The sequence below is a fragment of the Phyllostomus hastatus genome, unplaced genomic scaffold (assembly GCF_019186645.2).
Source record: "Phyllostomus hastatus isolate PE091 unplaced genomic scaffold, TTU_PhHast_1.1 phas_contig_283, whole genome shotgun sequence".
Lineage (NCBI taxonomy): Eukaryota > Metazoa > Chordata > Mammalia > Chiroptera > Phyllostomidae > Phyllostomus > Phyllostomus hastatus.
This window is the reverse complement of record NW_025333833.1, coordinates 12,418,955-12,444,012: the sequence shown is the minus strand read 5'-3', so window position 1 is coordinate 12,444,012 and position 25,058 is coordinate 12,418,955. Positions and strand designations below refer to the sequence as shown.

The 25,058-nt window shown below is 40.0% G+C and overlaps 1 protein-coding gene and 1 non-coding gene across 5 annotated transcripts in view; both read left to right on the top strand.

The window, feature by feature from the left end:
• Positions 1 to 809: 809 nt before the first annotated feature.
• Positions 810 to 25,058, top strand: part of EDEM3 (ER degradation enhancing alpha-mannosidase like protein 3) — a 53,875-nt gene continuing 29,626 nt past the window's right edge. For all 4 annotated transcript variants that reach the window (XM_045838444.1, XM_045838441.1, XM_045838442.1 and 1 more), the window contains exons 1-8: positions 810 to 1,213; positions 5,306 to 5,351; positions 15,795 to 15,895; positions 16,417 to 16,456; positions 16,969 to 17,081; positions 18,077 to 18,230; positions 21,082 to 21,216; positions 23,877 to 23,982. In XM_045838444.1, the coding sequence (XP_045694400.1) occupies positions 1,053 to 1,213; positions 5,306 to 5,351; positions 15,795 to 15,895; positions 16,417 to 16,456; positions 16,969 to 17,081; positions 18,077 to 18,230; positions 21,082 to 21,216; positions 23,877 to 23,982 (856 nt within the window). In that variant the 5' untranslated portion in view covers positions 810 to 1,052. The remainder of the gene's footprint in view (positions 1,214 to 5,305; positions 5,352 to 15,794; positions 15,896 to 16,416; positions 16,457 to 16,968; positions 17,082 to 18,076; positions 18,231 to 21,081; positions 21,217 to 23,876; positions 23,983 to 25,058) is intronic.
• Positions 6,676 to 6,809, top strand: LOC123818595. Its single transcript, XR_006785664.1, has one exon. It is a non-coding gene; the product is annotated as a U11 spliceosomal RNA (small nuclear RNA).

Genomic DNA, 25,058 nt, shown 5'->3' with positions numbered 1-25,058 from the left:
TGAGCTTTTTAGATAACTGTTATTAATCAAGTCTGAGGCCTCACGTGCTCTCCTTCACTCTCGTGGTATTACGCCGTGGTTACATGCAAGAGCTCCCAGGGTCATAAGGCTGGCTAGACTCCGATCTAACCTAGGCTTGTTCCCTAACTTCCCTAGCCTGAGCTTCCTCGTTTGCAAGTTGCAAATGGTCTTACCTATCACAGTTGGGAAGGGTGCATGAGAGACTGCAAGTAAAACTCTCAGCATACTGACGTGGAAGCCTCAACTCTTTATTGCTGTTACAGTTTTGTAATCTCCCTGAGGGCAGAGGATCACTCCAAACAACGCTATTCCCTAAAGTGTGTGGCACCGAACCAGGGACATGTGAGCCTCGTCCTGCCAACCGTCAGGGAAACGTCATTCGCGGCAAGACGGATAAAGAGCTGACCAGCTCAGGGAAGGAAGGGCTGGCCGCAGGGAGCCGGGCAAAGGCGGATCCCGAGAACCGCCCGTGACCCTCCGAGGGCCACCCGACCCAGGATGCAGAGCGCCCACCCCGAGTGGGAACTCAGCTAGGCGGAGTCGGAGTCGGGGTGCCGGACCTCCAGGGAAGAAGCAGTGCACGCTGGGACCTGTAGTCTTCAGTCTCCAAGTTCACGGGTCGGAGGAGGGCCCAAGCGCCAGAGCCGTCCGCAGTCCCGCCTTTTGTCCACGTCTCCTGTCTCCGGGCCAATGCGGCCCCCTGCCCCCGGAGCCAGCCCCTCTGCGCTGCGGCCCCCATTGGTCCTGAGGCGCCCTACCCGGAAGTAGCGCCGGGGGAGGCGGTTTCCTAGACTACGACACCGGAAAGCTGGGGGAGGTGCTCCGGCTGGAAGGGCGGAGGGTGCTGGCAGCGCTGGCGCTGGCGCTGGGGACCTGCTCGGCGGCTTCGGGAGACCGTCCGGCGACGGCGACAGCTCGCTTTCTTCCGCATCCCGCCCTCGGCACGGCTCGCAGTCCTCTTGCCACCTGCGTCCGGCAATGTGTCCCGCCGGCCGGGCGTAGCCGCTGCGCGTGCGCGGAACCACGGGGCCATGAGCGAAGCCGGTGGCGGCCGGGGCTGTGGGTCCGCGGTCCCCCAGCGAGCACCATGGAACTTGTTGGCGACGACGGCCGCGCTGTACCTAGTGATGGCCACGTCGGTGTGGACGGCTGGGGCCGCGCCCATGAGTAGGGAGGAAAAACAGAAGCTTGGGTAAGGGTGCTTGGCAGACTGGGGTGGGTTTCCTTGTGTGCCTGACCACAGGTGCCTGTCATTTCGAGCCAGGCATTTAGTGGCCTCGCGTCGCGATGGGATGTTTGTGGCCTCCAGAGGACCCCGGCGGGGTGGACAGGTTCCGGGGAGGTGGGGGCCGCCACCTGCGTCGTGACCCCAGGGGACTGTAAGGGTGTCGCCTTGGTCGTCGGTGACATGTGTAGGTTCCTTGAGGCCAGCCGTGTGTCGACGCGGCTGCCATGTCAGTGGCCCGTGAAGTGGGCTACAGCCTCTGTTGCTGCGCGGGAGAATCCTGCGGTTGTGTGTCCTGTGAGATATGATTGGATTTCTCGCACAAGTGAGCTCCCCTCTGGGAAAATGTTGCTGATCTTACAGTAGTTGAGGAAATATGTTTGCACCTGTTACGGAGAAAGAGGGCGGTCATTGGCACTTGGGCATGACACGTTTTACCGTTTCTTGCACTGCATATTCACAACAGAACAATATTCGGTGGTGTTTCCAAAAGCCCCAATTAAGTATACCTATTCACTTTACTCCAAATAGTTTTATCAGTCTGAAAGTGTCATAAACTTATCAGTTATAATTATAGAATTTCAGAGTCAATGTTCCCAACATATACTGGGTCCCAGGAATGTGTAAGAAAAAGCCAAGAACCTGTAGAAAATGGGCAAAGGGCTTGAAGGTTTAACTCATACAAGAAGAAATGCAAATGATCAATAAACATGAAAAGTGACTCAACCTCATGAATGTGAAAGAGGCATCTTAAAGCAGTGAGACAGCTGGTTTTTTAAATAATCAGATTGATAAATACAAAACATATGGATAGAGCACTTGGCTAGTTGAGGTGTGAGAAGTAAACCTTGGTGGGAGTGATTTGCTGTTAACTGCTGAAACTTAAATTGTATGTACTCTGATTCAGTAATCCCACCTCCAGGACTCTATCCTGTAGAAATACAAGTGCTGTTAATGTAGAGGTAGGTATACAAGGGTGTGCATTTTGAAAGAACAAAATTGTTCCTTGGAGTGACATATTATGGAATGATGTTTAGACATTAAGGAGGAGGTAGGTCATTGGAAGGCTATCCAGGATGTATTATCCCAAGACCAACAGCAACAAAAAATATTGTAGAATAATATGTATAGTACCTTCCCATTTTTTTTTTTTAAATAGGAAAGAAATTGTCTAAGCTCAGAAAAACGTAGAAAGACGATTACCTTCAGGGGTTGGGAGGTCAGGCGAAACCATCAGGTTTTACTTTATATACTTCCTATTGTTTATATTGTTGCAAGGGTCTTGTATTTTTAAGTAAAATAGCAATAAAAGACCTTGGTGAAAAAAAAGATTAAATATCAGCTATTAAAACAAAATCACCACTAACCTCTAATAAGCATCTTTAATTTTCTCTTTTGAATTTAATGTGTCACTGGTATTGAAAACTGTATGTGGTGCCAGGCACTTCCATGTTATCTCTGTAATCCGCCCTGTTTCTTAATGAGGTGGATGTGATCCCCATGTTGCAGATTTGGAAATAGAGACTCAGGGTTGACTTGTTCAAAGTCATTGAGCTACTAAATGGTAGAGCCAGTATTCAAACCCGTAAGAGTTGGAGAAAGAAGCTTCAAGCAAGTATCTTGTTTGACCACCCCTCCCGTCTCCGTTTTCTATTAAAATCTTCTAGTTGACGAATATGTCACTTTTGACCCGAGTTAATTTTCAACTGGAAAAACCCAACCAATGCAGATCAGTTTTGAGATCATTTGTGAAAGGAAAGTTACAATAACTCAGGCTTGTTGATTTAGATTTCTTTATAATATGGTAAGTGTGGAATAAGAATTTAGGGCTATAAACTACATATATACACAATTGCTTGACTGCTTTTCCCTCTGGAAATTTTCAGCAAATGAACCCTTGATTCATGAAGTTTACCTGTGGGATATGCGTAAAGCCCAAAGAATGATTTATGATAGAAAGCAGAATTCCCCACCCCTTTTCTCCTCCCCTGGAATCAAATTGGCAATAAAGACTGGAATTATCCAGAATAGTAAGCGGTTGAATAGTTTCTTGAAGTTTATAGTTCCTGGAATTATTTACCTAGTCCTATGTAGCCTTCACCTTCCTGGAACAACTTATCTTTTGCTTTTGTGTTTTAAATGTTACAGCAGTTCATACTACCTTTTCATATAAAAGAAGTATAAAACAATCCAGTTTCTGTAGCACGTTGGCAGGCAATGTAACTTTAGAAAAAGCTGACTTATAGGAATTATTTAGAAATGAAGAAAGAGACATAATTTTTGAACTATGGATCTGATTTCCAGTATATTTTAATTGGATCTGTTAAATAGATATACATCTTTACAGAAACACTTTTTGTTTAATATAGTAATTACCCTACCATTCTGTATTTAAATAGACTTTGTTATGACTTTTATGTTAAAGTAAGAGAGAAGGTTAACTGGACATTAAGTATCTTCAGTTTGAAGTATGTGTTGTGGAATTTGCTGGTCATGTGCTGTATAACTGTAAGGACTGAAAAATAATGTGTCCTTGTATGCATTCATAATATACTCATAGTCTTGAAAATTGAATGCTTGCAAAGTGGGTCAACAGGTTAAAGCTTATGTTTTCCGTAGTACATATGTCTGCGCACTGCCATTGACACAGGAATTTCTGCTTCTTGGTAACAATCTTGTATTTTAGTTCAGGGGAAGGAAAAAGAATCCCTATATTCCATTTATTGATATCATTGCCTGAAAGGGAAATTTTAACTTCTCATATGTTTTTGGTTTATTAGCTGATTAGAGATATCTTTATCACTTGCAAGACAATGAATGTCTAGAAGAATTCTTTAAGATACTTGGTAATTTTCTTAGATAAGTCAATCTATATCTTATACATATAAACACAAAGAATTATGTTTTAGTAAAGGGATAAAGTCTTATTTTTGGTGAGTAAGTGTTGCTGAACAATTAATATAAAAAGTTGTCAGGACTAAGTTTATTCACTTCACAAGTTTGATTTTTGATTTCGTGGCTATAGGATCTGGAAATTAGTCCTTTTCTGTTTGCTAACTTTATTATCACCAGTATTTCATCATCCATGATTACAGTTTTTAAACTGACAGTTGCAATATAACACACCCAGTCATCTCCTCTAACACTTCTGCAATTCTTGCCATTAGGTACTTGGGAATCATAGTAAGAGTTAATAAGGTACTATTAAATATTTTTTCCCTTCCTAATTATTGAGAAACCTAAGCCATAGCATTAACTTTTACAGTTTTTCCGATAGTTCTCAAGTCCCCAAACTTGAGAGCGTGTAATTGGAGGCTGATCCTTGCTTCCAGCCTTGCAGATTTGACTTAGTAAATCTGGGGTGGACATCAGAAATCACCATTTTAAACAGCCAGCTTGGGGATTTTGACAAACAGCCAAAGCATGCAAATCTCTTTTTGAGGGTACGTTCTCTCATTTTAGAGGTGAATATTTTTTATTTGTTTTTTGACAGTTTTTTTTTAAAGGAGGTGAGAGTACACCATGAAGTCATCAAATGTATCTTCTGAAAACGTGACAGACTAAACACTCGTGATTTTATCCAGTTTGAGAGGAGAGGCAGAGGCTTGACAGTATCGCTATTTCCTATCAGTGCATACACACACCCACAACTGTCTTTGGTAGAACACACAGTGTAAGCAGTAGTACTTTCTTCTGGGGGCGCTCGAGCAACATTCCCCTTTTCTGGACAGATGTTAAATAATTTTGTTAAGAGGTAATTGTTTTTCAGCATCAGGTTTCCTTCTTTCTGCGTGGCATGCATCATTCATCAATTTTCTTTGGAAAAATTATAAGATGAATTTTACATGAGTCGCTGGGAAGGAATACTAATGGCCTGGCCCAGCTCTGGTGGGTCACGAAGGCTCACTGACCAGCGCTGGTGCACTTCCTGTCCCTTCCCGAGTAAATATTTTTATTTTTTTTTCTACTGGTGTGTGCTTGTGAAGGAACATTTACTTTTTGGAAGACAATAAGTAGAATATACTTAACTTTTTTCTCTTTCTGCTCTTTTAAAATTAGGAATCAAGTACTGGAAATGTTTGATCATGCTTACGGTAACTATATGGTAAGTAGAAAGCTTATCTTTATATTCCATTCATGTGAACAGATTATTATGTGAGCACAGTCCTGGGAATTTTGAAACCTGAATTAATAGAACTTTTTTTTTTAAACTTAAGTTTTTGAAAACTGGTGCAAACATAGGCTAACAGAGTATTCCTGGGAGTGGTTGTTAGAGGACCAGTTTATTGAATGGATAAGACTACGTCAAATTAGATTAGGAAACTGAACAGTTTCCCCTGATGCTGTCAGCAGTGTTCATTGAGTGCTTTCTGTAGCTGGACATTGTGGCTGCAAACATGCATAAGATGTTGTCTCTGGCATTAAGAGAGATTACTTTAAGTAAAAAAACATATATTTCCAGTCATGTTTTACATGCTCTATAAAGAAAACCATTACTTAAAAGAGACAGACTGTTTTGTATTCTTGTCCTCTCTGCCCAAATTATGTCCTCATGGTGGGCTTAGATTTGGATATATTTTGCTTTCTGATCCATACGGTTTTAGAATGTCTTAGGGCTTACTTGAGATGCAATAGCAGTTTTAGCTTTTCAGGATGAAAAAGTTCTGGACATCTGTTGCACAACACTTACTATACTTAAACCTGCTGAAGTTACAGTTAAAAATGGTAAATTTTATTTATTTATTTTTTACCACAATTAATGTAAGTCCCTCATTGTACAGGGAAGGTGAGAGGCGGGGAGGAGGGCCTGCTTCCTGTGGTGGGGCTTGGGGGGGTGCCGCAGCTGCGCCCCCCCCCCCATTTATCCCCGCTTCTTCCCTTCAGTAGACTGCAAAAAAAATTTTTTTTTAATTTTTAGAAAGATAACAAGCAGATTTTAAAGTTCAAAAGAAAATTTCATGTGTAATTTTGTAAAGACTTCAATCCAGTTATTCTGATAATTACTGCTTATGACCTTGTTTTTATTCCTTAAAATGTCAGGGTGTTTTCTTTTATGACTAAGGCCTGTAAAAATGTGATTGGGAGAGATTCGACAGAGAACTAACTGTAGTTTGCTTTTAAATATTTTTTAGGTGAGTTTGTGAATTCATTTTTCATTATGTATTACTCATATATCTTCATATATAAACATTATAATATACAAGTACATATACTTTTTCCAATTTTGTATTTTTTTAACACATTTGTTGGTCCTTGTTCCCTTTTATATTGCACATTTTTAAGAGTATATACTGACTTCTTAATGTTTTTAGAATATGATGGTGATGAAGTTTTAGGTACTTTTAGCTGTATTGAAAGCTTAAATTTATTTTGTAGGATCTCAGCCATTTCCTTCATACGCTTTTTTTCCAGAATCATTTATCTTATTTAAAAAGGGGGCTTCTGCGGTGAGTGGTACGTGTGGGGCCGTGCGCCTGCTCTACGTGCGGGGCAACGTCAAGAGGCTTTGGAAGCGTCATTTTTGGTGTCTGGGCAGCTGGCGGTTGTTGGTCCTGGTGCCCATGGGGATAAAGAAATCATTTATCCCTGATTAATTCAGTTTGGGCAAAGTGTAATTGAACAAGTTTCAGCTAATGGTTTTGAGGTGGCCAAGTGGGTCCATGACATACCCTCAAATCTTAGCCGTCTCAGAAATGCCTGCTTTTGGATCCAAAGTTAAATGAAATGCTGTATGGCTGCATCAGTTCAATACATCCCACTGTAAAGAGGGTCTTTTTTTAATGAGGCACAGTGTCTTTAATACCTTGTCACTTACTGGGTGAACAGCAGAAAGGTTTATCACTATACTTCTCCCGCCCTGGCAGGTGGGGCTCAGTGGATTGAGCATGGGCCTGCGAAACAAAGGGTCGCCAGTTCTACTCCCAGTGAGGGCACATGCCTGGGTTGCGGGCCAGGTCCCCACTGAGGGGCATGTGAGAGGCAACCACGCATTGATGTTTCTCTCCCTCTCTTTCTCCCTTCCCCTCTCTCTAAAAATGAATACATAAAATCTTAAAACCATATATACTTTTCCTATTATAGAATGCAATTAACAAGTGGGTTTGTGGCAGAGCAGGTGTTGAGGGCAGCCCTGAGGGGACTTCCTCTTCCAATTCCTGCTTGCTGGACCCTGGCTGGGTCACTTCCTATTACAACTACCCACTTATAAGACCTAAAGGAGAGGAATTTCAGCTCCAAAGACTGGCAACTACCGGAATTAACCCTTCCCTCCCTTTTCCTGGTAGAGGGACACCCATCTGCAATTGGTGCAATACTTATTTTAAAACGTTCACCTGTTTTACAACATGCGTGATCCTCATAGTGTACTTGTGTTATGCTCATTTTATGCGAGTTTTGTAAGCCAAGATTTAGTCTAGAATTTACGCTTCCCCTTTTCAGGTTCTCCACTAACATGAAACAGTTCTAAAATATTAAACACAGAGCAGGTGCCCTGTGTTTGTTATTTGAAGTCAGTGGAAAATTTTTTCTAGTTCTCACCCTCAGAAGCGCTGCTAGCGTGCTCTAGAGTAAAAGTGTGTGGGTTTTGGGGTGAGACGGGTTTGAGTTCAAATCCCATCCCGGTGGTTTCGTAGCCTGGACCCTGCACAGGCCATGTAACCCGGAGCAGCGTTATTCTGTGGGAAAGGGGGATGGTTGCAGAGGGCGTAAGATTATAGAGTATAAGGTTTTTTGGAAATAGGGAACCTTTTATTTAATATTTAATAAGTTCATCTCTTATATGTTCTGTACCTGGCACCATGACTGGTATGTAAATACTAAGTTTTTTTTTTTTTGAAAGAACTAAATTGAATTCTTGTGAAGAGTCAGTCAAATAGTGCTTAATTTTGTGCATTCAATTATTGTGATACATCTTTGCCTTTTAAATTCAAGGAAATCATTTAGTAAACTTCATTAAAAGTATAGGTTTATGGTGAATTGGGGGATATATAAGCTTTAAGTTTAATTTGGTTTTTAATAGTCAGTTGCCCACTGTGCTAAAATGCAAAGCCACCTGATTCATGGTGGGCCTTTAGTAAATGCTGAAAGCTTTTCATTTTTCACTAGGTTTTTTCATATTACTCTCCAATCTAGTCTACAATTAGAATAGATCCCTTTTACCTTCTTGGCTCCCAGGAAAACAGTGGTATTTTCCAGAGACAGGCAGTAGAGATGACTAAGAGCGAGAACCCTGGACGTGGAGCAGGACACCTGGAAGCGGCCCTGCCGCCTCCCAGCTGGGCCGCAGCCTCCCCAGGCTGTCCGCATCTCTTTGAAATGCTCCGCTTGCCTCACGGCGTTGTCGTTGTGGCGTTGTCGTTGTCGCGTTGTCGTAAGGGCTCAGCATGTGAGTGCTTCGCACTGGTGTCCTGCAAGTAGGACGCACCGTGTGAGTTGACTGCTGCCACCGACCACTGCTGCTTCTGTCACTGCTGCTGTCACGGTTCATTCTCTGCCTGAGGTTGAAACTGCCTCTTAACATTCAGCAACTCATTCCCCAGATTGTACACAGAACTTCCTTAAAATGTACACGTCCTTCCCTGTTCTAGGCATGTACTTTTTGAGGGTGTTTTTTTCCTTTTTGGTTCCCCAGCTTCTGTTAACACTGTTTCCCAGGAACGGTGCCCTGCCAGCCTTAGGTAGATTGCTATGTCTGTGCCATCCCTGGTGTTACATCCAGGAATTTTCTGATTTTATCAATGACGGGCATACACGTTAACATTGGAACAGCTATGTCTGACAAGTCTCTAGGCCCAGTCAGCCTGCAGTTTATTCCCAGTGAATTGCACAGATGGCTTTCTCTTTTCCCTAAATAACATGGAATTTGATTGTTTTGGCAGTCTTTGTGTGCCCTGCCTTAACCTCAGACTACAGGCACTTTAGGTCTTCTGTTCGCCCGTTCTCAGTGTTTGTGCTGAGGTCAGCCTGCAGACTAATTTAGACGACAGGAGGACATGCACCGAGGCTCCCAGCTGCAGAGCCGTGTTGGAGCTGAGCTCTGGTCTGATGCCTGTCCTCCAGCATTTTCCCTGTCCGCTGCAGACAGCGCAGTCAGACTGTGGTGAGCAAAAGCTGGACTTTGGTGGAGCCCTGAGCATTTCAAATGGACTCTAAAGGAGCATGCGCACTTCCCTTTGACTAGGAGAGTCGTACCTACCAACCGCTTCTGCAGAAACAGATGAGTCTTTTCATCCTTCAAGCCAAAGGAACTGTTCTGAAATGTATCTTCTTTCTGGATTTATGTGCATTTTCTTAGAACTGCTTTTTTCCTACTAATGTTTATTTTAAGACATTTTTATTATGGCAAAATGTTCATAACAAAATTTGCCATTTTAACCATTTTTAAGTGTACAGTTTTGTAGCATTTAGTACATTCGCATTAGGTGACCATCATTGTCTCTGGAATTATTTCATATTCCCTATTTGATAATCTGTACCTAATGTTTTCTTTTTATGGCTTGTTCATTAAAAGGAGTAATCCTGTAAATGAAGTAGTCTAGAAGTGGTACTGATGACTCGGAGGAGGGAAGATAAAAATTTGTCATTTTTGTGTGTGTGGATGATTGTGGGGCTACTTTTTGTTAACCGTTGTTCCTTGTTCCTTGGCCTGTACTTCTAGAACACCATGAAACTGCCAAAATGACATAAGAAAATCTGGCCCAGCTGGTGTGGCTCAATGGATTGAGTTCCCGGCTGTGAACCAGGGGTCGCTGGTTTGATTCCCTGTCAGGGCACATGCCAGGGTTGTGGGCCAGGTCCCCAGTAGGGGGCGTGTTAGAAGCAGCCCATTGATGATGTTTCTCTCAAAAACATCGATGTTTCCCTCTCTTTCTCCCTTCCTTCCCGTCTCTAAAAATAAATAAGCAAAATCTTTAAAAAAAAATTATGTGGTATCCTCTCACATTGTTTTATCATCACACTCTGATACTCCATATAACTCAGAAGAACCAGTAGATTTTAACTCAGTAGAACCAAATCTTTCTGCTTAATCAGGTAAAGTTCACAGAGAAGAATTTTCTGACTTTAAGTGCTGACTTTGACCGTCGTATGCAGTTGTTGACCCTCACAGGTGTGGCAGGGAGCATTTCCGCCACCCCCAAAAGCTCCCTTGTCCTCCTTTGTAGTTCTCTCCACCTAACTAGCCTCCAGCACTGCTGTGACCTGCTGTTTTGTCCCTGCAGCTTTCCCTTTTCTAGGATGCCATCTGATTGCCGCCATAGTGGATGTATTCTTTCCGTTCGGATTCTGTGGTTTAGCATGACGCTTTTGAGATTTATCCATGTTGTTGGATATATTGTCACTTCTCTGTTTCGCTCAGGAGTATTTAGTTGATTTGATAGAATACCATTTGCTTATCCATTCAACACTTGATGCGTTTTTGGCTTGTTTCTGGTCTTTGGCTGTTATTAAAGAGACTGCTATGAACCTGTGAACGTGATTTTTTGTGTAGACACACATTTTTTTTCATGTATTTACCCCGTAGGAATGGGCTTGCTGGGTCATATGGGAAGGGTAAGTTTAAGTTCATAAGAAACTGCCAAACTTTCCTAAAGTGGCTGCTACAGGTTGCAGTTCCTGCCAGCAGTGTATAAGTTTCAGTTACTCCACATCCTGTCCAGCGCTTGGCCTTTTCAGTCTTTTAATTTTAGTCATTCTAGTGAGTGTATGGAGATATTTGTGGTGATTTTAATTTGATTTTTTCTGATGACTAATATATTGACAATCTTTCCATGTGCTTTGTGTATCCTTTGTTTTTTTTGAAGTGTGTTCAAATCTCTTACCCATTTTAAAATCAGGTCGTTTGTCCTGTTTCTACTGAGTCGTAAGAGCTGTATGTTCTAGATGTCAGTCCTGTATCACATATACAGGGGTGGGCAAAAGTAGGTTAATAGTAAATAATAATAACCCAACAACTAATCAATAATGATACAAGAATAAACTGTTTTATGCACTCAACAACTGTAAACCTACTTTTGCTCACCCCTCACCCCTAGTCTGTCTATGTATCACCCCTGGTCTGTGCTTTGCCTTTGAGTTTTCTTACCGATGTCATGTGAAATGCGAATGTTTTCAATCGTGACCAAGTCCCATTTACCCTTCGTTCTTTTATGATTCATGTCTTTTATATCCTACCTAAATAATACTTGCCTAGCCCAGAGTCATAAAGATTTTCTTGTTTCCTTCTAGGTGTTTATAACTTCAGCCTATTTATTTAGCTCTCACCCATTTTAAGTTATGTTTGTATGTGGTGTGAAGTAAAAGTTGATTTTTATGTATTTTTTTTCTGTGTGGATGTCCAGTTGTTCTAGCATTGTTTGTTCCAGCATTGGAAAGAATACCCTTTCCGCGCTGAATTACTTTGGCGCCTGTGTGAAGTCAGTTAACCTTGAATGCATGTGTCTGTTTCTAGACTCTAGTTTTTCCCCCATTGATCTAAGTACTTACTTGTATACCAATCTCACAGTGTCCTAAATGTGATGTTAAGTCTTCCAGCTTTGTTCTTTTTAAAATTGTTTAGAACACGTGAGGTTCTCTGCATTTCCGTGTAAACTTGAGATCATGTAGTCAAGTTCTAAAAAACAAGGAAAAGTGTCGAGCCATCGGCTGGGGTTCTGTTGACTGCCGGTCAGCTTTGGGAGGTCGGCTTCGCGCTCGCGAGCCTCCCACTCCAGCTCGGGGTCTCCGTCCGTTTCGTTCGCGTCAGCGTGTGTTGTGGTTTTCACTACACGGGTCTTGCACATCTTGTGTTAAATTTATTCATAAATATTTCATATTTTTGATGTTGCAAATTGCAGTTTTTTCACATTTTATTTTCCAGTGGTCCATCAATCTTATACAGAAATACAAAAACATTTTTACCTGTCGGCTCTGTATCCTGCGATCTTGCCGAACTCACTTATTATTTCTAGTAGCTTCTGGCGGTAGATTCCTCAGGATTTTCCACATGGTCAGTCATGTCCTCTACAAACAGAGACTTTTCCTTCTTTCTCTTCAATCGATATACCTTTTATTTCTTCTTCTTCTTGCAGTGCTTAGGACTTTTAGTATTATGTTGAAAAGACGTGAAATCCTTGCCTTACTCCGGATCTTAGGGAAAAAGCAGTTGCCTTTCACAATATATTAAGTGTGATGTTGGCTGTTGGTTGTTCTAGACATCCTGTACTAGATTTAGTTCCTTTCTGTTTCTAGTTGGCTGATCATTTGCATCATTACAGAGTATTGAATTTTGTCAAGTGCGTTTTCTGCATCTGTTGATGTAATCTTCCTAAAAAAATCTGTTAATAGCAGGACTTCATTTCATTATAACTTTATTACTTATTATCATTTATTTCAGATAACATTTCATAAGGTTGATTTACTTTATCACTGATCAGATTCAAATAAATGCAATTTTAAACCTGAAAAATAGTTTGCTAAGTGAATATAAATAGTGAACAAAAGGGAATAGAGAGTTTTGACCTGGGATGAAAAGATAAATGATAAATTATGCAAGTTCACTAATTAGCATGTGCTATTGGTATGTGATAGTTTATTAAATATCGTTTAGTGTTTATTTCAGGAAGGAATATCTTATCTGCCTCAAGGAGGGAGGTCCTTATTGATCTAGAATAAAACATTTAAAAATATACATAACTTTATTGGAAATGAAAGATTTGATATTTTCAGTAACTCACTTTAATTATACTTTTGTTTTAGTGCTTTAGTAGAATGAAGTAGAGACTTCATTTTGTATAGTTTTTGGTGTTGGTGTTACAAAAAGTCAGTTTTTGAGGCTGCTTTGACTCGGGTGTTTTCAGACGGAGTTTGATCACTTCAAAGTGCTAGTAGTAATTGAGAATCTGTGTGGAGAGTCTGCCATGTTTTGTTTTATGTTTTCTGTCTTGCTTTTAGCAAGACACATATTCTATTTAGTTCATTTTGAATCCTTATCACCTGAGTTTTGTTCCTGAGTGATAATTATGAAATGTTCTTCATGACTCTGAGTCATAGCAATGTGAATTACCCCTAGTTCTGGCATTACATTGTGAAGAGAAAGTATTACTGCACCTCAGATAGCCAGGATGTTCGAAGCATAATATGGCTGTTTACTTGCCACGTATGCATTATTCTGGATTTATGCAAACCAACTGTAGTTTGCTTTGTGGTTAACCCAAAGAAAAGGCTGTGGTTTTCTTTTTATTCTTAATCTTGAAACAGGAACACGAAGTATTTTTACAGCTGGTTCAAAACTCCCTTATTTGATTATTCTGTTTTGCAGTTGCTATTTATATTTTTCTTATCTGGATAAGCTTAGGGTTGGAGTTTCATATGTAATTGCAGACACGCCGCCCATCTAGGTGTGTGTGTTGCAAAACCCCCCAAATAGCAGCACGGAGCTTTCTAAACAGTGGCTTCAGTGACTCTGGATGTTAAAGGAACTTTTAAAAGTCAAATTAACATTTGGATGATATCTTTCAAAATACATCAGCAAGTTTAAAAAATGTTACTTTTCTTGAATTACTTTTCAGTGTTTTTCTATGTGTTATGTACAAAACTACAGAGCAATGGAAATAGTGGATATTCTGGGAGTCACAGTGCCATTGGAATTAACACTGAAAAAGTAGCAACTTGACATGTAAAAGACACATGTTAAAATAATTATTAATTTATACTGAAAATCAATGTAGTAATTAAAACGACAACATATTGAATTCAAAATTTAATAGTTGCATGTGGATTCTAATGATATCAAAACTTTTGTTGCCTGGAATCTTTAAATTGGGAAATTAATTATTATAGAGCACTGAACTTTTTTAAATACCTAAAGGCTTGCAATCTTTAGTGCTTTTTGTATTCTTTATCCTACTTCAGTTATTGGGACTATTTGGGGGGAGGGCGTCTTTTCCTTTCTGTTGACCGTCCGTTCAGTGTCCTTGCCCTCGATTCTCGTTTTCTGCTGCTGATGTGCTGCAAGTTTGGCATTAACGTAACTGAGTTTAATAACAGGTAGTAAGTTAGAGTTGGACATGAAATCAGGAATATTTTTGCTGAACTTTAAGAATCATATAGGTACACAAGTGTCAGAGGGACAAGAAAGAGTGTAAATTGATGTCTTCAGTTTGATAGTAGCTACCAAAAATTAAATAGCCATACCTTTGACCCATGGGGTCTGTTCCTAAGCATTTAATCCATAGCAGTACAAGCATATGTGCAAAATATACATGCATATAGATGTTTATTGCAGTGTTGTGATGCAGTGAAAAGCTGAGTTCAACCTGCATGTTTATCAGTAGAGGAACAAGTAAACTTGAGCATGTCTGTACTTTGGACTCCTGTGAGGAGAAGGCACTGAGAACTGTGGACACTGTGGAGCTAGGTGGTCAGGTGTGAATTCTGGATCTGTCCTTTGCCCGTTGCATGGCGTGGGCTCACTTACCTCCTCTGGGCCTCGGTTTTCTTATCTATAGAATAGAGGTAATTGAATCTATTTCAGAGGGTTGTGTGGCAGTTAAATGAACTAAAGTGTACAGAACAGTGCTTACAACATACGTACTCCATAACATCAGCCTGTGCAGAAGTATGACTCTGCAGTTGGAGTGGCACTGTGGCACTAGTTAATTCGTCCCGGAACTCCGGACAAGTGCTGAAACCGGCGAGCGCCAAATGATGAAGCATTTTCTCTTGCGGGGTGGTGCCATGACTCACGCCAGTTCTAGAAGTGCGACACGTCCCGAGCAAGTGCCGAGTGGGAAATAGTTTTTTCTTATCAAAATGCAACGAGTACAGGGTTTGACGAGTTCTGAAGCTGAGTACCAAGGAATAAGACGTCTACAAAATTCTCGTATGGAAAAACCGTGATTTAAGTAAACAGATTGTGGGGCACTGTGTTCGTTCGTGTGACATGCACACCTACTGTGGATAAGATTTTAACACGACATATGCTCACGCATGTTGACATGTGCTGGTAAATCTGGGAGGGCAAACTCCAGTCCTAACTGTAGTTATCTCGGGAGAGTGGGATTGGGTGGAGGGGAAGCAGATTACCAGATTTTTTATTTAATTTAACTTTTCTATCCTCACCCAAGGATATTTTTTTATTGCTTTTAGAGAGAGGAAAGGGGGAGAGAGAGAAACATTGATGTGAGAAGGAAACATCAAATCCCTGCCTTCTCGCATGTGCCCCAACTGGGGATCAAACCCACAACCTGGGTATGTGCCCTGACTGGGAATTGAACTGGTGACCCTTTGGTCCACGGGACAATGTTCCTACCAAATGAGCCTCACTGGCCAGGGCCAATTATGAGATTTTAAAGAAATGTTTTCTTATATAATTTTTCAAGCATGTATTACATTTACAACCAAGCTTTTTGGTAAAAAAAAAAAAAAAGATTCAATAGATTGTAAGGATAGTAGAATTTTTTGATTGACCTTTATTTTACTTTTAAAAAAAAAATACTGAAAAAGTTATGTTCTCTAAGTGATGTATGCTTTCTCTTATTTTCCTAGTGACTCACTCAGATTCTCCTTGCAGGAACATGCTTACCCAGCGGATGAACTCATGCCTTTAACCTGCAGAGGCCGCGTCAGAGGCCAGGAGCCGAGTCGGGGTGATGTGGATGACGCCCTGGGCAAGTGAGTGTCAGCACGGCTGGCGTGGCGTCACCCAGTCCCCAGGCCTGCGGTTCTTAGAGGTGGTTGACAGTAGTGTTCCTGGGGATTGCCTGCATTTCAAGGGCTGCTTTAATATTACGTTAAGTTTCCTTATTCCCTGTGCTATCTTTTGTAAAAACGTCAGTTTGGCTCTTCGATCGGTGGAAAGTTGAGTTGTTGAAGTAAGATGAATGTCACTTTTAACATGTATGTAAAGCCATCGACATGTTATAAGGTTTGAGGCTTTAATATTTTTATTTGCTTTAAAAAGAGCTAATGAATATTTCTATTCATTTTGAGGGATGTGGAGCTGAAAATAAATGTAATGTTAAGGCTTTTCAGGTTCTCCCAGTGCTTTGTGGGTTCCGTTGTGCTGTCGATGCGTGGAGTGCTAGGGAGTAGGAACTGCCAGTCAGCAGGGTGTAGACACGCCTGCCTGTGCGTTCATTCGTGGATAAAGTACTCAGAATTCTGATGTCTTGTGTCTTGTACTTGTTTCTTAGATTTTCCCTGACACTGATCGATTCTTTGGACACTCTCGTGGTAGGTTTAATTTTTCTTGAATTTACTTATTTTATAAATTTCATAATAGACACACAGTCTGAAATTCTGAAGGCTTTTCAGAATTTCAGAGGTACCGATCTTTGCTTCAAAATAAATCCTTCACAGTATTGAATGAATAATGTCATGTGAATGCCAATTGAAATTATGTAGAATCATGGAGATACTCAAATAATTTATAGTATGTCAGCTTATATGATGGCACCTTAATCAGGGAGATTGTTGCTGCAGAATTTATATGGACTCTGAGATTGAGAAGGGAAAGCAGTCAATTTAAAATCGGGGTTCATATTATATTTTACTTGCAGCTTACCCAGAATTTTACTGGAATTTTAATCAGGTACTCTTATGGAATATTTTCTGTCTAGGTAGAATTTTTAGTGAAAGTGTCAAATCAAGTGAAGGAAAGCACTACAAAATATTATCAAATGAAAAGATTAAACAGTCAAGGAAAGGAAAAGCTAATTTTAATGGTTTATTTTCTTTTCTTCCAGGTATTAAATAAAACTAAAGAATTTGAAGATGCAGTGAGGAAAGTGTTAAGAGATGTTAACTTAGATAATGATGTAGTCGTATCAGTCTTTGAAACAAACATCAGAGTTCTCGGGTAAGTGTGAGGACACTAAGGCCATAACTTCAGTAACAGAAAGGCTTAGGGTATAGTGTTTATTTCTTGATGCTAATGAGGAAAGCAAGACAGTTTTTATTTTTAAAAGACAAAAGTTGGGATATTATGAAACAGAGGCTGTGGGGGGACCCTGCATTAAATCAGGGTCAGGCAGCAGCAGGCTTTGGAAAAAGTTGCAGACTCAAATCAGAGGTAATCTCTTTGATTTTTGTATATTGTTAAGAAAGGAACACAGGTTGAACATTGGCATATTAGCTACATTACAGGTTTTTTACTAGCAGTAAGGTTTGCTAGCCTTTGCTAGCACCTCTTCAAGCCAAATAAAAGTAAATTTATAGGATTACCTTTCAACTACACAATTTGAAGTACTCTTGGAACATTTAAAAATACAGAATTACAGGATTTATTAACTCAAATTTCAATATTATTAATTTTTATATTTAATAAGGTTACTCTTGTTTTATTGTAACTCATTTCCTTTTGTCAAAGTGAGTCTATTCTTCAATTAAATTTAAGAAATAATTTTTTAAATAAAAAAATTTAAGAAATAGTTATGTAGCTTTCCAGAGTTTGTTACATTTAATGTTAGTGGGTTTTTTTTTATTTTTTTAATGTTACACTAAGAATTAAAGCTTTCATAATGGTGTTAGTTAAATTTAAATTTTGTTAAAGTTAAATTTTTCAAATTTGTTAAAATAAGTGACTACTTTGATGTTCTTTTCTCTAGGAAAACTTAAGGTTTTAAGAATACCAAACCCTTTACAGCAGGTAGAACATCCGTATTCTTTTTTATACTGGCTGCCCAGTGTAAAGGTCTGCCATAAAGGAGTAGGCAGAGTTTAGTGGAAGATGGAGCTCTTCTGCGGTCTTTCCCCGTGTGTGCAAGGTCGTCGCCAACAAGACGCCTGCGTCCGTGTGGGCGGTGACGCGCAGGTGCCGTGGATGTGGACCGCGTCTCCTCTCTGTGATTGCAGGGGCCTGTTGGGGGGACACTCGCTGGCGATCATGCTGAAGGAGAAGGGCGAGTACATGCAGTGGTACAACGACGAGCTCCTGCAGATGGCCAAGCAGTTGGGTTACAAACTTTTACCAGCTTTCAATACTACCAGTGGCCTTCCTTATCCACGGGTAAGTGATCCCGAGAAATGTGGAAGCGTTTCAGTGCTTCCTTTGCTATCTAAAGTGAAAACCAGCAGTGAATTTTTGTGATTGCAGCCATTGTGCGTCACCCACTCGAGGCTGGAGACAGGTGCCGCATAGCTAGATAACACGTTTATATTGACATTTCAGCTAATTTGGATTTGAGTAGTGTGAGAATTTAGATGAGTTTTAAGCCTTTTATGTGTCACTCATGACACATTAGATTGTGGCGCCGAAGGAAGAAACTGTGCTGGACTGCAGTCTGGGCGCAGAATGATCCGTGCAGAAGATGCAGCTGAGGCAGTGAGAGCAGCTGTGGGCTGTCCAGGGAGAGGGCAGTGAAGGACACCGGACGGAGGGGAGCGAGGAGGAAGCGGAGCTGCGAGGAGGAGAGAGCACAGAGGGAGGAGGAAGACCACAAAGTAGCTCATGGCGTCAGAAAGTCATACACAGAAAGCTTCGGTAGGAGATGTTCTAGAAAACATTAGTGCTAGGTGCACAGAGAGCCTTGAAGAAGTAATGTGGTAGAATACAGGGGGAAGAGGCGTCCAGGCAGTGAAAGTGTCGGACCCTTTGTTTAGAGATTTCTTCTCTGCTGGTTAAAGCGAGTTGGCAGCAGAATCATTTGAAGGAGCTTCGTGTTTTCCCCCCCAAGAGAAAAAGGTTATGCTTAGAGTGGAGGGAAAGAGGCCATTGAAGATAGAAAGAACTCTCCCTTCTGACTTATTTCATTCTTTATTAACACTATTACTCTCTCTCTCTCATTCCAGGCAGACACCTCAGCCATTACCAAGCTTCTTTTTTCTTCTCTTGTTGCTGCTACACAAGTTAAAACTGATATAATTTTATTCCAAAGCTATTGTAAATTCTTGTCTTATTCTTTTCTCTCTGGTTTATGGTTCAGAGCCTTAAAAATTAATCTTACTAAAATGTTTTTATCAAAATGCCCTCAGAAATTGTACTGACTCTTCCTGTTGTGCTAAGTGCCTTTTCACTTTCAGAATTCCTTACGGTTTGCCAGTTGGCTTCCTGTCTGATTTCTCTCCTACCCAGAATCCCAGTGGCATGAGTATTCCCTCCTTTTCAAAACAAGCTGTTAGTGTCCCTCAGACCACCTAGGGTTTTATTTTTTTGGTTTAGTTTTATTATTTTTTTTTTCATTGTGCTGCCTTTAAGCATCATCTCTATAGTCTGAAATAACTTCTCTACCAATGTAAATAAAATAAGACTCATCTCCTTCATCAGGACACTTCGGTGCTCTTCAAATCAGAGGTCGCAGCCCATTGACTTTACCCCTCCGTTTAGAGGGTTGTAACCAACACTTTTTTTCTGAAACAGACTACTATTAAATCTCTTATCTAAATTTCTGTTTTTTGATATTTGAAATAGTCCTTTATACACATCTTTTTACCTGTTTCTTCCTTAGGATACAGTACTAGAAGAGGAAATAAAGTCACAGAAGTAGGGAAGGCCTCTTAGGTACTTATTGCCCAATTGTTCTCCAGAAAGCTTCTACACTTGCAGTTCCTGAGTGTTGTATAAAAGCACATGTCACTGTACAGTTGCCATTATAATAGTGTTTTACCATTCTTTTGTCAGTTTAACAAGGAAAAATGGAATCATTTTGTGCAGTACTGAAGCCCACATAGTGACCCTGCATCACCTACATGTCACTTTAGTCGTTTTTTCCTGGTGTGTCCTGTCTCAGGGCTCAGACCTCCATGGAGTCTGTGGACTGACACTGTTCGGGTCATAAGCATACCTAGCTACTGAGTTCTGCAGACCTGTAGAAATAAAGTTATTTCAGCTTCTCTTTATAAGAATTCGAATAACTGATTTGGAAACATACTCATGATATTCAACATTTGATTTTTTTGTTTGTTTTTATGCAAAATCCTTGGCATATGCTTGGGTTTTGGTTATTTATTTGGACTACAGAAAAACATTCTATTTTTAATCAGTTTCTAGTCAGTTTAGTTTGGTTAATGAAGGTTTATACTGTGGTATTATAAAAAGGCAGTATGACTGTCTTTGAATTATAAAACAAAATAGTCCTTTGAAATAATTTTTTGTGTGTTGTTAGTCCATTAGCAAGGCAATGTATTTTATATTTTAAAACTTTTTAAACCTGAAAACAGAATTTTAATGTCTTTTTAAATACATACCATAACTTGATCAGTGCTTTCTCTGTGAAGACCTATTTAATATAGTACTGGTTTTTCACAAATTCTCAATTAAACCTAATTTCTTCTAGGGTTGGTCTATCTAGTTGCCAATTCTTGTACTAATTAGTTCAAACTGTCCTGCAAACAGAATTGTTATAGAAGTTATTTTCTCTATGTAATTTTTATAATGATACTGAATTTCAATATCATTGAGGAAGGAACTCAATGAAAACTTATTTGTGTGCATAGAATATATTCCCTAGATAATAATAATTGGAAAGTCACAAAGATCATCAGATTGAATTTAAGTAGTTATTTTGTGAATTATGTTCACGTTTTGATAAGAAGTCTTTTTTAAAGGTTTTTTTGTTTGTTTGTTTTAAAGATTTTATTCACTTGTAGAGGAGAAGGGAAGGAGAAAGGGAGAGAAACAGCAACATGGGAGAGATACATCGATCAGTTGCCTCTCTCACGCCCCCTACTGGGGACCTGGCCTATAACCCAGGCACGTGCCCTGACTGGGAAACAACCGTGATCTTTCAGTTCGCAGGCCGGCATTTGTCCACTAAAAGCCACACCAGCCAGGGCTGATAAGAAGTCTTGATTGAAAAATATTCTTGTGCAGGAGGCATTATCTCTTTAATTGCCAATAACCATCTTCTGATTTTATTTAGATTAATTTAAAGTTTGGAATCAGGAAACCAGAAGCCCGGACAGGGACTGAGACCGACACCTGTACAGCGTGTGCAGGTACCTTGATCCTTGAGTTTGCTGCTTTAAGTCGGTTCACGGGAGCAACAATATTCGAGGTTTGCTTTTCACAGTCTTTGATCTCCTGGGCATTGGGCGTAGCTAACTTTGTATCGTTTTCCCTGGGTCAGTTGTTAGGATTAATGGTCAGAGGATCACTGTTATTTTAGTGAACTGTGTAAATCCCATCACAGTTTTTGTCAGAAACATAGAAGTCATTGTGAGGCAAATACATGAACTACAACTTCGCATTTTTTCACAAACTATAAAATTCAGGTTTATTCTCAGATTTTTTAAGCCATTTTACTATGAATTTATTTGATGCCACAAATCTCTTACAGGAAATACGACATCTCCAAGTTTTGTATTTGTCCGACTTTGAGGTGTTCTAATGCATTTCTGAAAACTTCGCTAACCTAAAACATGATGAATTTTTTGCATTTAAGTCTTGATTGAGAGTCTTGTCTTTGATAACTTCAGGGGAAAAGTTATTAATTATCCGGAAAACTTAATATCCCTCACGTAGTTTATTGTGGACTAGCAATGTCTCACACTTGAAATTTTTTTTTTTATCTAATTGTTTAAGCTCAGCATTGGAGACAATATTAATATAAAACATTCTCTTTTATAACACGTGCAGCAGGAGGGTTTTAAAAAATTCATCAGGTGAATTCATCAGATGACACACATGAAACAAGCAAAAAGAGGGAAATGTATCTGCTTTAGAGACGTTGGATCTGAGTGTAAATAAAACAAGTCAGATTGTGTATGTGTGCCAAAGTGCCTCACGGACAGGTTTGTCATGTTCGGTTTAGTTTTCATTCTAACCCTGGGTAACTGTTGAGTGGAGACACTTTGGCACACTGATCTGAACCACAGACTCTGAGGCTCGGATGAGGAAAGTGAGGCCCAGAGGGCGGGACGCGCAGCTGGTGGGTGACCGAAGGGAAGTGGAGTTAGAAGCCTTGCCTTTCTGAAGGCGAAGCCGACACGCCTCCCACCGGGCTGCTTCCTGTTTATGAGTAACTCTGTCGAGAGTCATGATTTTTTAAGCTTCTTGAATGGTCAGTAATTTACTATAAGCAACCTAATGCCGTTGATAGAGCACCGATCTGACACAGGATTGGCGGACTACGGTCTTCAGCCGCATTCGGCCAGGGCCTGTTTCTGTGAATGGAATTTTACTGGAGCACAGCCATGCTCATTTATTTATTTTTGTCTGTGGCTGCATTTGTGCTGCAGTGACACAGCTGAAAAATTGTGACAGTGCCTAAAAGACTTAAACTCCCTGGTCCTTGTCAGAAAAAGTTTGCTGACTTTTGGGCTAATCTATAAAGAGACCTCATTGAGTTGTCCTATAATTTAGTTTTAAGCTTTGATTATTAAATCTTTGACTTTACTAGAACTGTTTTCTTAGCTGTAGGATAGGATCGGGAAATATAGTCTTGATGAAACTTTCCAGGTCTGAAACTATAGCATGTAATTAAAGCTGTAATCTGCCTTGTTTTAAAAATCAGCATAAATAGTTTCAATCAAGAATTAAATATCTGCAAAGTGACATGTTGGTTTATGATTTCTTTCTTTTTTAGAACCTCTGCAATGCTAAGTAGATTTATACTTTCAAATTAATTTGAACTTAGAAACTATCTAGTACCTGTCCAAAACGAAGAATTTGATCAGGAATTTAGTGTCCAATGGGTAAAAATAAATGAAAAACAAACAAAAAAACTATTATAAGGTTAAAAGTTTGGTTGTCAAATGAACACTAGTTGATTTACTGACTCTTCTCTAACTAAGAAGAGTTGTTCAGAAAATGGGATCTTTGTCTTGGCTGGTGTGGTTAGTAGATTGGGCGCCAGCCTGTGAACCAAAAGGTTATTGGTTCAAGTCCCAGTCAGGGCACATACGAGGGTTGCAGGCTGGTTCCCCAGTTAGGGGCGTACAAGAGGCAACAGATCAATGTATCTCTTGCACATTGCTGTTTCTCTTTCTCTTTCTCCCCTCCTTCGCCTCTCTCTTTAAAAAAAAAAAAAGAAAGATTTTTAAAAAGATTTTATTTATTTATTTTCCGAGAAAGGGGAAGGGAGGGAAAAAGAAAAGGAGACAAACAGCAATGTGTGGTTGCCTCTCACAGGCCCCCAGCTGGGGACCTGGCCTGCAACCCAGGCATGTGCCCTCACTGGGGAATGAATCATTAACCCCTTGGTTCACAGGCCGGCACTCAGTCCACTGAGCCACACCAGCCAGGGCAGAAGTGGGATCTTAAATGCCTGTTTGTGTTTCAAAGATTGTGTATAAACTTTCAAAGCTCTTCCTATTTTCTAAATATGAATATCTGAGGCGATTTTCACTTTACATCTAAATGACAAATTATTTAATCAAGAGCATTTAATTATGCCAACAATTAACATAATTTAATAATATGTGTGTGTGATTGTGAACTTGTGTTACAAGAGTAGCTGAATCCAGATGATTTCAAACTGAGATCATGGCCACTAAATAGCATTTTCAGAGTCATTCTTTTTAACTAGATTTGATTGGCTGAAAAAGAGCCAAGATTTGACTTGTGAGGAAATGTAACATATATTATTAATGCTTATCTTAGAAATTTTAGTTACTCCTTAAAATATTCTGTGGGCCTTTGATATTTGTTTCGTTGTTTCCTGTTTGCCAGAGACATGAAGTTATTAAACTATGCTTTTCCTTTTTTTAATTATAGGAATATGCAAGAAAAGCTCTTGATTTTCTCTGGGAAAAAAGACAGCGAAGTAGTAATTTAGTGGGTGTGACTATAAATATTCATACTGGAGACTGGGTACGAAAAGGTATGTAAGTTGGGTTCTTTTAAATCAGGCCTTCACGTCCTCGGAATGGTTGGGGTTTTCATTTGTTCAAGTAGCCTGTGGGGCAAGATAAAGCACATTTTTCACAAGATTGCCAGAATTATAACTGATTTAGCCTGATTTTTTTCCTTGGTGTGCCAAACAATAGCACACTTTTTCTAGACAACTTAGTGTGCTACTATTTCATAGCTTACTGGGTATAGCATTTATAGAAAGAGGGTGTCGTAGAGGGGACAGTGGAACGAATGTCTTCGAGGGCCTCAGCCATCTGCGTCCTCAGCCGTCTCACAGGAAGGTGTAAGTGGAACTCTGTGTTCAACAATGTTATTACCAGTTCTTATTGAATGAATTCAAATCGTGAGACAAAGCATGTAACAATGTTATATGAACAAACAGGACTGTATAAAGAATGTAATTTCATCTTTATAGGACACCTTATAAAATAAGCAGAGATGAATGGAAATATACTAGATATTCCTGATGACATCATCTTGCATACATAATTTTCTATTTCCCAAAAGTCTTATGTTACATATAAATAAAAAAGAACTGCTTGCTATTAAATAAATTAAAAGTATAATTATTAATTTGAACATATGACAATTATTGCCTCTACTCAGTATTGTATAAAATTTTTCTAAGTTTTATCTAAATGGTTTCTGAAACTATCTGAATCCTGGCTTCAGAATTTTTCATTCTTTCTTTCTCTTCTTTTTAACTTGCTTTGGAACTCAGGTGCAAATTAATTAATCATAATTAAATCAGTTCTAATTGTTGGCTTATGACACTCTCATCACCGGCCCATGAATGGCCCATTTCACTTGGTCATGTTTGATCTGTGACAAGCACCCGCAAATGGACCCTCTGCTACAGAAGCAACTACTTGTCAGCCCGTTACTTCTGCATGTGGTCCTCCACTCCCCCGCCTCTTCGATTACGCATGCACGGACTGACTGACACCACCTTTATTTCAGCGCATCCCATCTTTTCTGTTTCTCTCTGATGTGTGTGTTTTTAACTGAGCCCTACGTTTGCCTCCTGGTGAGACAGGGACTTCA